At 46.8% G+C, this 11,930-nt stretch overlaps 4 protein-coding genes across 4 annotated transcripts; 3 read left to right on the forward strand and 1 right to left on the reverse strand.

The window, feature by feature from the left end:
* Positions 1 to 19: 19 nt before the first annotated feature.
* Positions 20 to 834, forward strand: LOC132256168 (UPF0547 protein C16orf87 homolog). The gene is made up of 2 exons (XM_059752409.1): positions 20 to 437; positions 647 to 834. Exons 1-2 carry the CDS (start codon positions 94 to 96, stop codon positions 732 to 734), a joined length of 432 nt encoding a protein of 143 aa, XP_059608392.1. The 5' UTR covers positions 20 to 93; the 3' UTR covers positions 735 to 834.
* Positions 790 to 2,409, reverse strand: LOC132256159 (caspase-8). The gene is made up of 2 exons (XM_059752396.1): positions 2,237 to 2,409; positions 790 to 2,175 (listed from the first exon to the last, which is right to left on the reverse strand). The coding sequence occupies exons 1-2, from the start codon at positions 2,357 to 2,359 to the stop codon at positions 790 to 792; spliced, it is 1,509 nt and encodes a 502-aa protein (XP_059608379.1). The 5' UTR covers positions 2,360 to 2,409.
* Positions 2,410 to 2,541: 132 nt separating this feature from the next.
* Positions 2,542 to 3,241, forward strand: LOC132256166 (putative oligosaccharyltransferase complex subunit CG9662). Its single transcript, XM_059752406.1, has 2 exons — positions 2,542 to 2,710; positions 2,778 to 3,241. Exons 1-2 carry the CDS (start codon positions 2,569 to 2,571, stop codon positions 3,086 to 3,088), a joined length of 453 nt encoding a protein of 150 aa, XP_059608389.1. The 5' UTR covers positions 2,542 to 2,568; the 3' UTR covers positions 3,089 to 3,241.
* A 918-nt stretch (positions 3,242 to 4,159) lies between these two features.
* Positions 4,160 to 11,840, forward strand: LOC132256153 (axotactin). The gene is made up of 7 exons (XM_059752361.1): positions 4,160 to 4,268; positions 5,865 to 6,874; positions 6,966 to 9,425; positions 9,495 to 10,124; positions 10,181 to 10,789; positions 11,006 to 11,187; positions 11,385 to 11,840. The coding sequence occupies exons 2-7, from the start codon at positions 5,902 to 5,904 to the stop codon at positions 11,805 to 11,807; spliced, it is 5,277 nt and encodes a 1,758-aa protein (XP_059608344.1). The 5' UTR covers positions 4,160 to 4,268; positions 5,865 to 5,901; the 3' UTR covers positions 11,808 to 11,840.
* Positions 11,841 to 11,930: the final 90 nt, after the last annotated feature.

Below are 11,930 nucleotides of genomic sequence, written 5' to 3' on the forward strand. Positions count from 1 at the left end.
AACTCGCGCTCAGCGACTAACTTCAAGCGTATTTTCAATGCTCCGCGGAGTGTCAAAACCAAGTCAAAACACAGCAGAAGATCCACTGAAGCAATGATCAAAAAAGCCTGTCCAGCATGCAAATTGCAAGTGGCCGTGGCGTGCAAGAGTTGCAAATGTGGACACTCGTTCTTCAACGCGCGTGCTCGCCGGAATTCACAGAAGATTGGCGAGGAAGGTGACGGTCAGAAGAGAAGGACTGGCAGAGTTCGCAGAGAGAAGCCCCAATTCTACGATCCCTCCAAGTTCGAGAACAAGCGGAAGAGGAACAAGAGGAAGAACAGCACCAAGTATCCCATTGAACCGATCGGCAAGGGTCCCAAGGGTGGCCGATTGAGGGGCCCCAGAAGGAAGACGAAGAAGGAGGAGGAGGAATCTGGAAGCGATGCCATTTCACAGTGAGTATCTTCAGCAAATCAAATCACTGGTGGTCAGCAAAAGGGGGTTCGAATTGTCTGGGCAGTTTCGGAGTCAAGTTAAATTAAAGCCCCGCTGCTCTATGAACAAAGTATATCGAGATAGTTTCCCAAACAAGAATCCCGCCTTAATCTTATCTCACATGTCAGCAATAATAGATAAAAGCCTCTTCTTTCTCCCTTCTTTCCAGGCTGTCTGAGGAGAAGCAGAAAATCGCATCGATCATTCTGGCGGAAATAAATCAAAAACTCGGCTCTGTCGTGTGGAATCCAAAGTGATTTAATTAAACTTGGTTTTTCTTATCAAATAAATTGATCATTGCAAGGCAATCAATCACAAATTGAGTGGCGGCAAGAAGAGCTTCTTCTGCAGCGTAGAGTCAATCTTTGGCACCATTCTTTCGCCGTCATCGCCTTTTTTGGCGCTCACATCGTTCGCCACGCGCGTGAGAATGTCCTGCAAGTGTTCGCTCGTGTGCAACTCGAGGATCTTCGCGCACAGTGTCTGGATGTACCACGTGCCCTGTTTTGTGTGTCGCATGGACAAGTGGCCCTCGACTGTTGACCACGCGGTCAGGAGATTCGAGAACCTGGACGGGGCGTCGCTGACAAGGCGCCCCTGTGTGAAGCCCTCATTGCTCTGACACGCCTGGATGATGAGGACCTTGGGCTTGTTCCTCAGCTTCTCTGTGCACAGAATGTTCTTCACCGTGCGAATTTCCACTGGAATGCTGTTGGCCCCATAAATTGCGCCCTCAAAGCCATGCGAGAGAAGCACAACGATCAGAGAAGAGTGTTTGCTGGTGGTTTTGTCAACATACTCTCGAATCGTGGCCAGGATTTCATTGTCTTTCAGGTTATTCTTCACAATTACTGTGAATTTGAAGGCACTCAAAGTCTTTTCGAGACTCTCCACGTCCTTTTCCGTCCCGTAACGCGTCTCCAGGTCACCCGTGAGGAACAAGTAGTCTTCTTTCCTGTTTTCCTCACGATAAAATACCGACTGATTCAATATCAGCGCATATCCCATGTTCTGAGTGTCGATTTGGAAGGAATCACTGGAAATGGTCATTTCTTCACACCTTCTCGTCATTTTTCCAGTGATTTTCTCCTCAATGTTGGCATCCGAGGCAATTGTGGTGAATCTCTTGAGCTTCTCGTAGAACTCATCCATTTCATTCTCCTTGAGAAATGCCAGAAGCTGCTCAAAATGCGCTCCAGCACCTTTTGCATCCCCAATCGAGATGATTCCTTTGCTGCTTTGCAGCCAATTCAGCAAATACAGCTCCAAATACTTATGTGAGTCCACGCCAAACTCCCCACAATCGTCATACTTCCTCCTCATGTGGTGGATCATCTTCAGACCCTCAGCCGAAGACAGTTTTTCACACATGCGGAAGAGAATCTTGAGAATTGGATGAACATGGACGCAGAACTCATCAATCAGAGGATGGTAAGTCTCTCGAAGGTCTTGCAGATCAAATCCTAACTTCTGAAGCACTCTGTTGCACTTGACAATGGCCAGAGCCTCCACCAAATGCTCTTTCCACTTGTATTCCAGTTGACTTCTGGCCCAGGAAGAGATTATCGTGGTGTCGTGAGGTTTTCTTCGAGTGCCACTCACAATATTGCCTTTCAACACCCGGAAAGCGACCATAAGCTGCTGCAAAACAAAAGATGCATCCCGAATCTCGTGGCACAACAGGAAACACACAGAAACCTGCAAAATACTTCGAAATATCACCCTTTGCGTCTGGAAGAACATACGAAAAGTGACTCACCTTTTCCAAGAAGAGCAAATCTCTCTCCAACATATCCAGATCCTCCAGAGATATGTTCTCCACTGACAAACGAGCCGAGGCTTTCGGGAGGGCGTCAGTGGTGAGTTCTTTGGACATTGACATGGTTAAGCAGGTGAAATCAAGGGTGAAATATCACAAATTTTCTCTCTTTTCTCCTTATATGCACAGAAACTATAAACAAACTGACGACAATACAGATACGCAGCCCAAACCGGCTTCGGCTCAGTGCTGCCAACTGTGGTTTGTTTTCATCGCGCAACGTCATCACCGCCGGTTCGAGTTTATCGCACAAATATCTTGGCTTATTTATCATGCTAGAAACACTGTACAGCCTTCCATTCGTGGTCCTCGAAGCCCCCAACTTGCGCCTCAAGAGACCATCGTGGTTCCAGCAGCCGAGCAGCATCACAGTCTTCTCACTTGTGCTCTTGTCGTACTTCCTCGTGACCGGAGGTGAGTTGTCCCACCCTCTCAGTCCACGCCACATCCCATTAATTTTGGCCAATTTGTCCTCTCCCAGGCATCATCTACGATGTCATCGTCGAGCCCCCGAGTGTGGGCTCCACCACCGATGAGCACGGCCACTCGCGGCCGGTGGCATTTATGCCCTATCGCGTCAATGGGCAGTACATCATGGAGGGACTGGCCAGCAGCTTCCTCTTCACCATTGGCGGCCTAGGATTCATCATAATGGACCAGACACACACGCCAGGGAAGCAGAAGCTCAACAGAATCCTCCTCACGGCCATGGGCTTCATCTTTATCCTCGTCTCCTTCTTCACCACGTGGATCTTCATGCGAATGAAGCTGCCCGGATATCTGCAGCCCTAAGGCACACGTGAACCACAACTCAAAAGCGCCAGAAAGTGCAAAGCCTCTTCTGTGCACAACGTACAATCGCAATCAGGAAGAAAACAACGCGTTATCGCCAAGTTATCACACATAATTTAAAAGTCCAATAAAATCTGTGTATCGAAGGATCAACCTGGACAATACCACTCACTTATCTCTCCAAGATACCGTGCTCAGTATTGCCCCCATTTTCCACAAGAGCTCTCAACGCTCCGGCTTGAATCCAGGAGAGATCAAAAGGCTTCTGAGAGACTCAAAAAAAGTGAAGCAGAGTTGCTATCAAAGTAATCGCAAGATTGCTGATAAAATTGAACAATTATAGTAACTATAATTATTAATTAGATTTATTTGAATCGCGATCTCTCATCTACTCTCTTCTCAGCTCCGAAACCGTGCGAAATGCACCTCAATCGAAAAGCCATCCTCAGCGATGCTCTCAAGACGATCAAACAAGTGTGAATGGTCACTTATGTTGTTGGTAAACAGAAGTATAAGTGTTAAATAAAATGTTATTGCCGTTGGTGTTTTGTCTACGGCCGCACGAATGGGAACAGCGCCGCTGGAGATCACCGAGGATGAGAGTCTCTTTCTCTCTCTCCACCACTTATCATCATCCCACACACATTATCACAGAGCCGCGTCGTGCTCCAGACCGCGCATTCTTTATTGCTAATCACGATCAGTTTGTGTCGTGTTGTGCACGAGTGAAAACGCACCTCATATCGCCGAGAGAGATTTCGTCTGGGAGTGAGAACTGCTCTGGGGAGGCTTTACACACATCTCGCTCTCGCGCGCGCATTCTAATTCGCTATGCCCTCCACCATCATATAAAGCTCTGGTGATCTCTCCAGTACACAGGCTTTTCTGTGGATTATTTGCTGAGCTCTCTCAGTTCACTTCGCTGTCTCACTTGCAAGTTCATTGCTTAAACGCACTGTGGATTATATAATCTCTGGTGGTTGAAGAGTGCTGTGGTGATTCAAGTGTGCAAACACCCTCGCCAGAGGGTCTTTTCCACCCTCCAGAACACCACCTCTCGCCGATCAGCAACACCGCATATTCGCCACTGTGGCGAGAGGAAAAGTGTGATAAATTATCTCAATATATTTGTGCGCTCTGGAGGACAAAAAAAGGTGTCTCACCACATATTTAGGCATGTGTAAGTATCGGTTTTTCTATACTTATTTTGTCATTCTGATCAGCGAGAACATGAGGTAGTCAGTGAGATAAGAGAAAAACCCAATCTCACGAGTCTCATCTCCAGCTATAAATTAAATTCGCCCTCCTTCCTTTCGCACCTCTTCCTCTTCCCCAGATCCCAGAACTTGTGGCACTTTTTTTCTCTCTCTCCGTCATTGCAAATTAAATTAGGCACAATTTCATTTTCTTCCTCCTCACACACGTAACTACACACAATATTGAAACATATGTGCTCTCTCCCCTCCCCCGCTTCTCATGTGATAAGAAGAGCTTCACAGTGTTTCTCCTCTCGCCGCCAGCTCACGAAGTTGCCCATCAGACAACGGCGATGAGATAAAAGCGCAAGCGAGATAATTATCATGTCTCATTGCGCACACATCTTATTTAGGGAGGCCCCCACACTTAAGATTAAAAGGCCACAGCGCACACACACTCAGGCGCAGCATCATTAAACGCGTGATTACAATTATTGGCCATTCTCTCCCTCTCTCGCTCACACCCACAATTTATCCTCCTCTCCGTCAAACTCCAGTCCAAAAACTGCACACACAGCGCGATTGATAAGAGAGAGAGACAGTTGTGTGCTATCATATGGCTCTCGCGACTCTCATTCAATTGACCACCGCGCGAGGGAGTGCAAATACGATCTACGGAGAGAAAGTGTTCTTCTCTGCCGGCTGATTTGATTAAGTTTATCTGAGAGAGAGAGTGAGAGAGAGAATCACATGCTTGTCGCCGTTCAATGATGATGAATGAGTTTGCACGAGATGAGAATTTATCACATCTTCGCCTTCTTTCTCACACTTTCATTCCTTTTTTGTCCACAGCAAATCGTCTTTTCTAACGCAAATGCGTTTCCTCTCTCGTGCATCAAGATATTTCAATATTATGTATATTTGAAGTGGACCAGAAGAGGGTTAATCCAGGATCACAAGTTTTACTATTATTCATAATCACAATCATTTCACTCTCATGTCAATAATAAATGATTTAAAGGCATTTTTAGTCATTGAAATTGTCACGCAAAAAAAGCCATTATTGACTTATCAAAAAGTGCTAATGAGCATAATTTGTCATATGCAGAGCACCATTTATTGTACAAATTGTCACAAACTTGTGAATTTTACTCGTGATTGCAGAATCACAACAACTCTATATCGATGCTGACAATACAATAATAATCACACAATGCCTTCAGAATTATTCCCACACTATCATCATCGTATTAATTGTTAATACTAATAGTCATCAATTATTCCATCGCCGCTCTATGATTTTTTACCATACAGAATAAATAGGGAGATAAATAATAAATTTGCGTCAAAGCTGAAATTTCTGACATTCAATTGGAGAAACATCTTTCTTAATTATCTCGATCTCGCTATTTGCTGATAACAAATTCAACCAGACAACACACGCAAGCTGGAATGTACCTTTGTTTGTCCGCGACAATTCCACTATAAATGCATTTCATCGCTATTAAAGTCATATTTGTTCGTGTGCTGTTCAAATTATATCCACTAATGATCTTTTCAATTGAATTCTACTTCCACAGAACGTTGCTGGTTTTACGTGAAATTGCGCACATTAAGATGAAGCTTTTTGGCCTGTTTATCATCTTGGGCCTCATTGAATTGTCGATTGCGGAACAGAGTCCGGATCACAATGTGCACATTGAGGTGGTTAATGCGAGTATAGTTCACATTGGACAACAGACAACGCCCAATTCGGCAGAGGAATCAACGAGAAATGACCAAATTGTTACAACAACGCCAACATTTAGCGGAAAAACTGGGCTTCCGTATGAATTTAGAGGATCTGACTTGACTTTCGAGGAGTCTGGCCATGAGAAAACCTTCCTCTTCGCCCAGAACAACACCTTCATTCAACTCGACGGTGACATCATTCAAACATTCCAGCTGCGCCTGTGCAGAGAAATATCCTTCCAATTCCGCACGCGCCTTCCACACGGCCTTCTGGTCTACCACAACGTGAAGAATCCCGAAGGGATCAGCCTCAATCCCTACGCACTGTACGTGATCGTGGAGAAGGGACAACTGAAGGTTGTTCATGTCTTTGGCAAGCACTCCACGTCCGTCACCGTCGGCGAAGGACTCAATCGCGACGAATGGCACAGCGTCATGGTGAGAATTGATGTGCACGGAGCCAGATTGATCGCCAGAGTGGACAATAATCAGGAAGAGGTGTATCTGAAGGGTCTCAATCACGACACAAACTACGGAGTCTCGACAAATTTGCCCTCAGTGGTTCTCGTGGGTGGTTTGAGTTCGGAGGAGAAATTGCACGGTGTGAAGTACATTATTGAGTCATTTGTCGGATGCATCAGGAATATTGTGTTGAGCTCAGGAAAGGCAGCTTCGGATCTCCTCCCAATCACACCCTTAGTCGCCACGAAGCATGAAAATGTGAAGGAGGGTTGCCTCAACATGTGCCACACCAGGGAGAATCTCTGCTTCCTGAATTCAAAGTGTATCAATCATTACTACGACATATCCTGCGACTGCTTCGGTACCAAATATGAAGGAGAACATTGCGACATTTACAGTAAGTAGCACTCAATTGGCGTCATATCAGATCTTAGTTGAATTCCTTGAATAGAATTTGGTGCAATTTCTCCTCTCACTGTCTTTTGCAGCCGCTACAGTATTAACCCTTCGAGGATCAAGCTATGTATCCTACAGAATCTACGATTGGAAGGATCGAACACACTCACCGTTGACGAGATTAAGTCTCATGTTCAAGACACGCTTTGACGACTCTGCCTTATTCTACGGCAGTGGAGAAACTCTCAAGCATCAATACATTGGCGCCTCTATCAAAAACCACTCAGTCTATGTGGAGATGGACTTTGGCGATGGTGTGATAAGTGTGGTTCTCGGATCCGATCTCACTTCTCACTATTGGCACAATCTCACCATTCTCCATCATTATCATGAAGTCCATTTGATCCTCGATGATCAGTACAAGATCATTGACATTCCGGGATCTGTGCAGAATCTCCTGTTCGATCCTGAAATCTACTTTGGCGGCGGTCCTGAGCTGAACAAGAAGAAGGGACTTGTGTCGAAGAACAACTTTGCCGGCTCCCTCAAGTATGTCTTCTACAATGACGTGTCAATACTGTACGAACTGAAGAAGGGCAGTCCGAAAATGCACTACATCGGAATCCTGGAGCCTGAATTCTATGAGGCCGATGTTGAGGTCATTCCCATGACTTATCCCTTTGCCACATCTCACATTTGGTGGCCCATCAATCACACGAATGAAATCTCAATTAGATTTGAATTCAAGAGCGCCAGAACTGTCGCTCATCTGGCATACAGTGAAGTGGAGACAGATCAGGGCCCGGGATTCTGGGAGATTCGCCTCAATAATGACAAACTCAGTCTGGATATAATGCTGGACAACAAGAATACGTCACTCTTGCACTCGATGAAGCAAAAAATTGAGAGTGGATCCGCTTGGCATGCCATTGAATTGTCCTACAGAGACGGCGTTATCAACTTCACGGTTGATTATCGACAGACGATGTTGCAAGAGTACAACTTGTCCTTCAACATTGGCGACAAGATGGTTTTCGGCAGCAGCCTGAGAACGGCTCCGTCTGGTTTGGTTGGATGCATGCGCGATCTCGAAATCTACAATTATCCCATCGAGCCCAGATATGTCGTGAAGACGGAAAGAGTTGTGGGCGAGATAACTCTGGACAATTGCAAGTACGTCGATCCGTGCAAACGCCCAAATACCTGTGAACACGGGGGAAGGTGTATTGTCAAGGATGACAGGATAACGTGTGACTGCAAGAACACCGGATATATCGGCAAGAATTGCCACTTCACCAAATACCGCAAGACTTGCGAAGAGTTAGCTCTTCTGGGCTACACCAAGTCTGATGTGTACCTGATAGACATCGATGGGAACGGCATATTCCCACCGGCTCACGTGAAGTGTGACTTTCAGAGTCTCGAAAATGCCACCAAAACCATCGTTGAGCACAATCTACCATCGCAGGTTGATGTGAGATCATTTCAGTGGAACGATTTCAGTTTCTACATCACTTATCGGGAGTTTTCACCTGAGATGCTTCAGGAATTGATCTCCCATTCGCTCTACTGCACTCAACATATCAAGTACGATTGCTACAAAGCCCCTCTGGAACTGCACTCTGCCACCTGGTTCATGTCCTCAGCGAAGAACAACACTGTCGATTACCTGGGAAATGTGAAAAGAGGCTCCTGTCCGTGTTCAGTGAACAAAACTTGTGAGGATGCCAACCAGAGTTGCAACTGCGACAGCTCAATTCAGGGCAAGTGGTTCTCCGACGAGGGAACGTACTCAGAAGTTCAGAGTCTGGGTATAACACACATGTTCTTCCTGCAGCAGAACATCCTGGACGAGGAGGCGCAGGGAAGAATCACTCTAGGACCTCTGGAGTGTGTGGAAACCAACACACAAAAGTACGTTGTCACATTCACAACGTCTCAATCGTACATCGAAGTTCCTGGCTGGCGCAAGGGCGATATTGCCTTCTCATTCAGAACAACCGGCGAGAAGGCAATTCTACTCTTTCAGCCACCCATTCGTCCCAACTATCCCTCTTTCATGGTGGCTCTCACTGGAGATTATCAACTAACGTTCAACTTCACACTCAGCACGGGAACAACGCGCGAACTCGTGATTAACAGCAATAGAAAGCTGAATGGCGGAGAGTGGCACAAGATTTGGATAGATTACAATGAGTATCACGTGCGTTTCATGATAAACACAGATTATCAAATGGTAGATTTGCTGCCCGAAGAGGAGTTTGGACCCTTCGAAGGCAGCATGTTCATCGGAGGCGCAACGTCGGATCTGCTGAAGAAGTTGTCAGTCAAGCAAGGACTGATTGGATGCTTCCGCGGATTGGTTGTGAACGGAGAAATCCTCGACATTTACAGCTACATGGCTGTCCACTTGTCTGAGATCATCAAAGACTGCAAGCCATCGTGTGTGCCGAATCCGTGCAAGAATGGGGCCTTCTGCAAGGAGTTGTGGAGCACCTTTCAGTGTGTCTGCAGCAATCCCTGGGCTCATGTTGGCGAATTCTGTGAAACCAGTAAGTATGAACCGGAAGATCCGCAGTGATAATCCAACTAACACACTATTATCTCTCCCAAATCTGCAGATCTCAACGAAAAGGCCCTCACATTCCTCAACAGAGAGTCCTACGTCAAGCGAAACTACGTGGGCGGTCTGCAAACGGATCTTGATAAGCAAGTTTGGCGGAATATTCTCACTGAAGATCTCCTCATCAATCTGAGGACATATGATAACTTCTCCCTCGTTTTCTACGCCAACGACAATTTCAACAATTTCGTTCATCTGTACATCAACAATTCGGAAGAAGTGAACTTCCTCTTCAACAGCGGTCAAAAGATTGTCAATCTCACACTTTGCCATGAGAATCTCAACTCCGGCAAGAGTGTGCAAGTTGCCATCATTCGAACGGACGAGACAATATCCATGTATGTCAATGATAAGAATGTCACCATTCCCAGAGGAGATTCTCTGCTGTCTGACTACTCAAACACTCCGTGGGAGAATCCAGAAATGGAAGTTCTCTCGCCACATCGTCCACCAGCGCCTCCAACTGAGTACTTCCAGATCAACATCGGTGGCTATGACTCCAGGAATCTGCTCAAGACCAACAAGGACATGCCGGATCTGCAGGGATTTGTGGGCTGTGTCGGTGGCCTGAAGATCGGAGACACTTTGATTGATCTTGAGGATTTGGTGGACGCCAATTTATCTCACGGTAAAACATATCACACTGCCCGAATCAATCCCAAATAACATCTTTCGCTCTTTTAGGCGTTCTATCGCACTGCCAGATTCTCTGTGATGCCGAACCGTGCAAGAATGGTGGGATTTGCACAGAGAACTTCGCCAGGCAGGAGAGTTTCTGTGACTGTGAGCACACAAGCTTCGTCGGGGAGTTCTGCAGTGAAGAGAAGGGCGCCGACTTCAGCGGAGAAGCAATCATCCAGAGGAAGTTCACATTGAGTGGGAAAGTGAACTATGTGAAGCTCCAATTGGCGTTCTCTAGTGAGGACTTCCGGCGCACCAGTCGCATTATGCTGCTCCTGCAGACGGAAAACCACCGAACTTACTACCTGATGCTGGGCATCAGTGCCGATGGGCATCTGCTGTTCGAAGAGGATCGCGAAGGTGTGGCGGTGAAGGGGAAAGTCGAGCGAAGTGTCCTCAACAATGCCCGCCATTCGGTCTACTACGAGCGGCACGGGGACAACGGGACGCTGTGGGTGGACAGACAGAATGTCCCTCTGCTGCCCTTCACCCTCATGGCCCTCACGGGCACCGCGGCGGACGATGTGGGCGTGAATGAGGTGCAAATCGGTGGCATCAATACGACAGACCCTCGATTTGCCATCTATAAGAGCTACAGTGGATGCCTGTCGAGTGAGTATCGCTCTCTAATTGCACTATGCAATATCTAGAAGTTAGTCTAGTTAAGATGCAGGAATTTCTCAATTGATCTGCGTGGAAAATTGCACAATTCTCAAGGAGAAAATGCATTTTTCTTTGATCTTACGCACACGATCAATGGCAATATCGCGACAGAAGGTGAATGAAATGTTACGCGCAGTCAATCAATGAATTGTCTTTTTCTTCCAGATATCCTTATTCAAGTCAATAACGACTCTATGAAGCCTCTGGAGGAATACATGCTCTTCACCAAAACAGGAGCAGACAATATTGCAGTGACCAATTCTCAGGGTGTGCGAAGCGCCCAGTGCAATGCCCACTTTGACTCCGTGCAGAAGCTCATCTCAGAGCCAACGCTCAATTTCAGTCTGGTGAGTTCCATTGTTCCACCCTGTAATACCCGAGGCTTTGGGGATGATATCCTTGTGAAGAATCCTGCTCAAATATTTCCTTGATCAGAAATTCAACATGACATCCTGAAGAGGGTTAACTGTTCTTCATGTTCTTGAAGGTCTTGAAGTATATATGAAAATGTGCACAATGACTCACCCTTTGGGGCTTCTTGCAGGCCACAGACAGGACATGGGTAGAGGATCCACCCATCAAGATTCCGTACAAGTCCATCTACACGACGCTAACGAAGAAGGAGGAGAAGACGCCGGTGGTGTTCATCACGCTGTCCATTCTCTTCCTCATCATCATCATTGCGTGCGCCTTCGAGGTGTACCGCTCCAATCGGGCCTACGCAAAGAGGATAGAGAGGGAAACGGATGAGGGTATTATCAGGGCCAAAGAGGAGGCGGCCAAGATCCACGAGACGCCCAAGATGACGCTCAAAGGAGTGTCTTTCAGTGCTGTGCCACTCACTGAGCCGCCGCTGCCCTACGAGAGCCTCACGAACCAGGTGGCACTGAAGCACTTAGAGAACGGCATTACGCCCATTCTTGAGAATCCCAGTGATACAGAATCCCTGGACAGGGATGAGGAGTGATTGAGAAATAAAGCTGTTGCGCGCTTAAATCGACTGCGAGAATCACTCAAATGCTTGCCGCTCACAGCGCCACCGCTCATAATTCGTGGGCTCGCCGTGGGTTTCTCGTGTGCACCGTGGCGC

This window comes from Phlebotomus argentipes, unplaced genomic scaffold (assembly GCF_947086385.1).
Source record: "Phlebotomus argentipes unplaced genomic scaffold, Phlebotomus argentipes genome assembly contig_5, whole genome shotgun sequence".
NCBI lineage: Eukaryota > Metazoa > Arthropoda > Insecta > Diptera > Psychodidae > Phlebotomus > Phlebotomus argentipes.

Bases quoted from the DNA above. Each gene is read 5' to 3' on its own strand.
- LOC132256168 (XM_059752409.1), top strand. From the start codon at position 94: ATGATCAAAAAAGCCTGTCCAGCATGCAAATTGCAAGTGGCCGTGGCG. The intron at 438-646 runs GTGAGTATCTTC...CCTTCTTTCCAG, and splicing joins GGAAGCGATGCCATTTCACA to GCTGTCTGAGGAGAAGCAGA.
- LOC132256159 (XM_059752396.1), bottom strand. From the start codon at position 2,359: ATGTCAATGTCCAAAGAACTCACCACTGACGCCCTCCCGAAAGCCTCG. The intron at 2,176-2,236 runs GTGAGTCACTTT...AGTATTTTGCAG, and splicing joins ATTTGCTCTTCTTGGAAAAG to GTTTCTGTGTGTTTCCTGTT.
- LOC132256166 (XM_059752406.1), top strand. From the start codon at position 2,569: ATGCTAGAAACACTGTACAGCCTTCCATTCGTGGTCCTCGAAGCCCCC. The intron at 2,711-2,777 runs GTGAGTTGTCCC...GTCCTCTCCCAG, and splicing joins GTACTTCCTCGTGACCGGAG to GCATCATCTACGATGTCATC.
- LOC132256153 (XM_059752361.1), top strand. From the start codon at position 5,902: ATGAAGCTTTTTGGCCTGTTTATCATCTTGGGCCTCATTGAATTGTCG. The intron at 9,426-9,494 runs GTAAGTATGAAC...CCAAATCTGCAG, and splicing joins TGGCGAATTCTGTGAAACCA to ATCTCAACGAAAAGGCCCTC. The intron at 10,125-10,180 runs GTAAAACATATC...TCGCTCTTTTAG, and splicing joins GGACGCCAATTTATCTCACG to GCGTTCTATCGCACTGCCAG.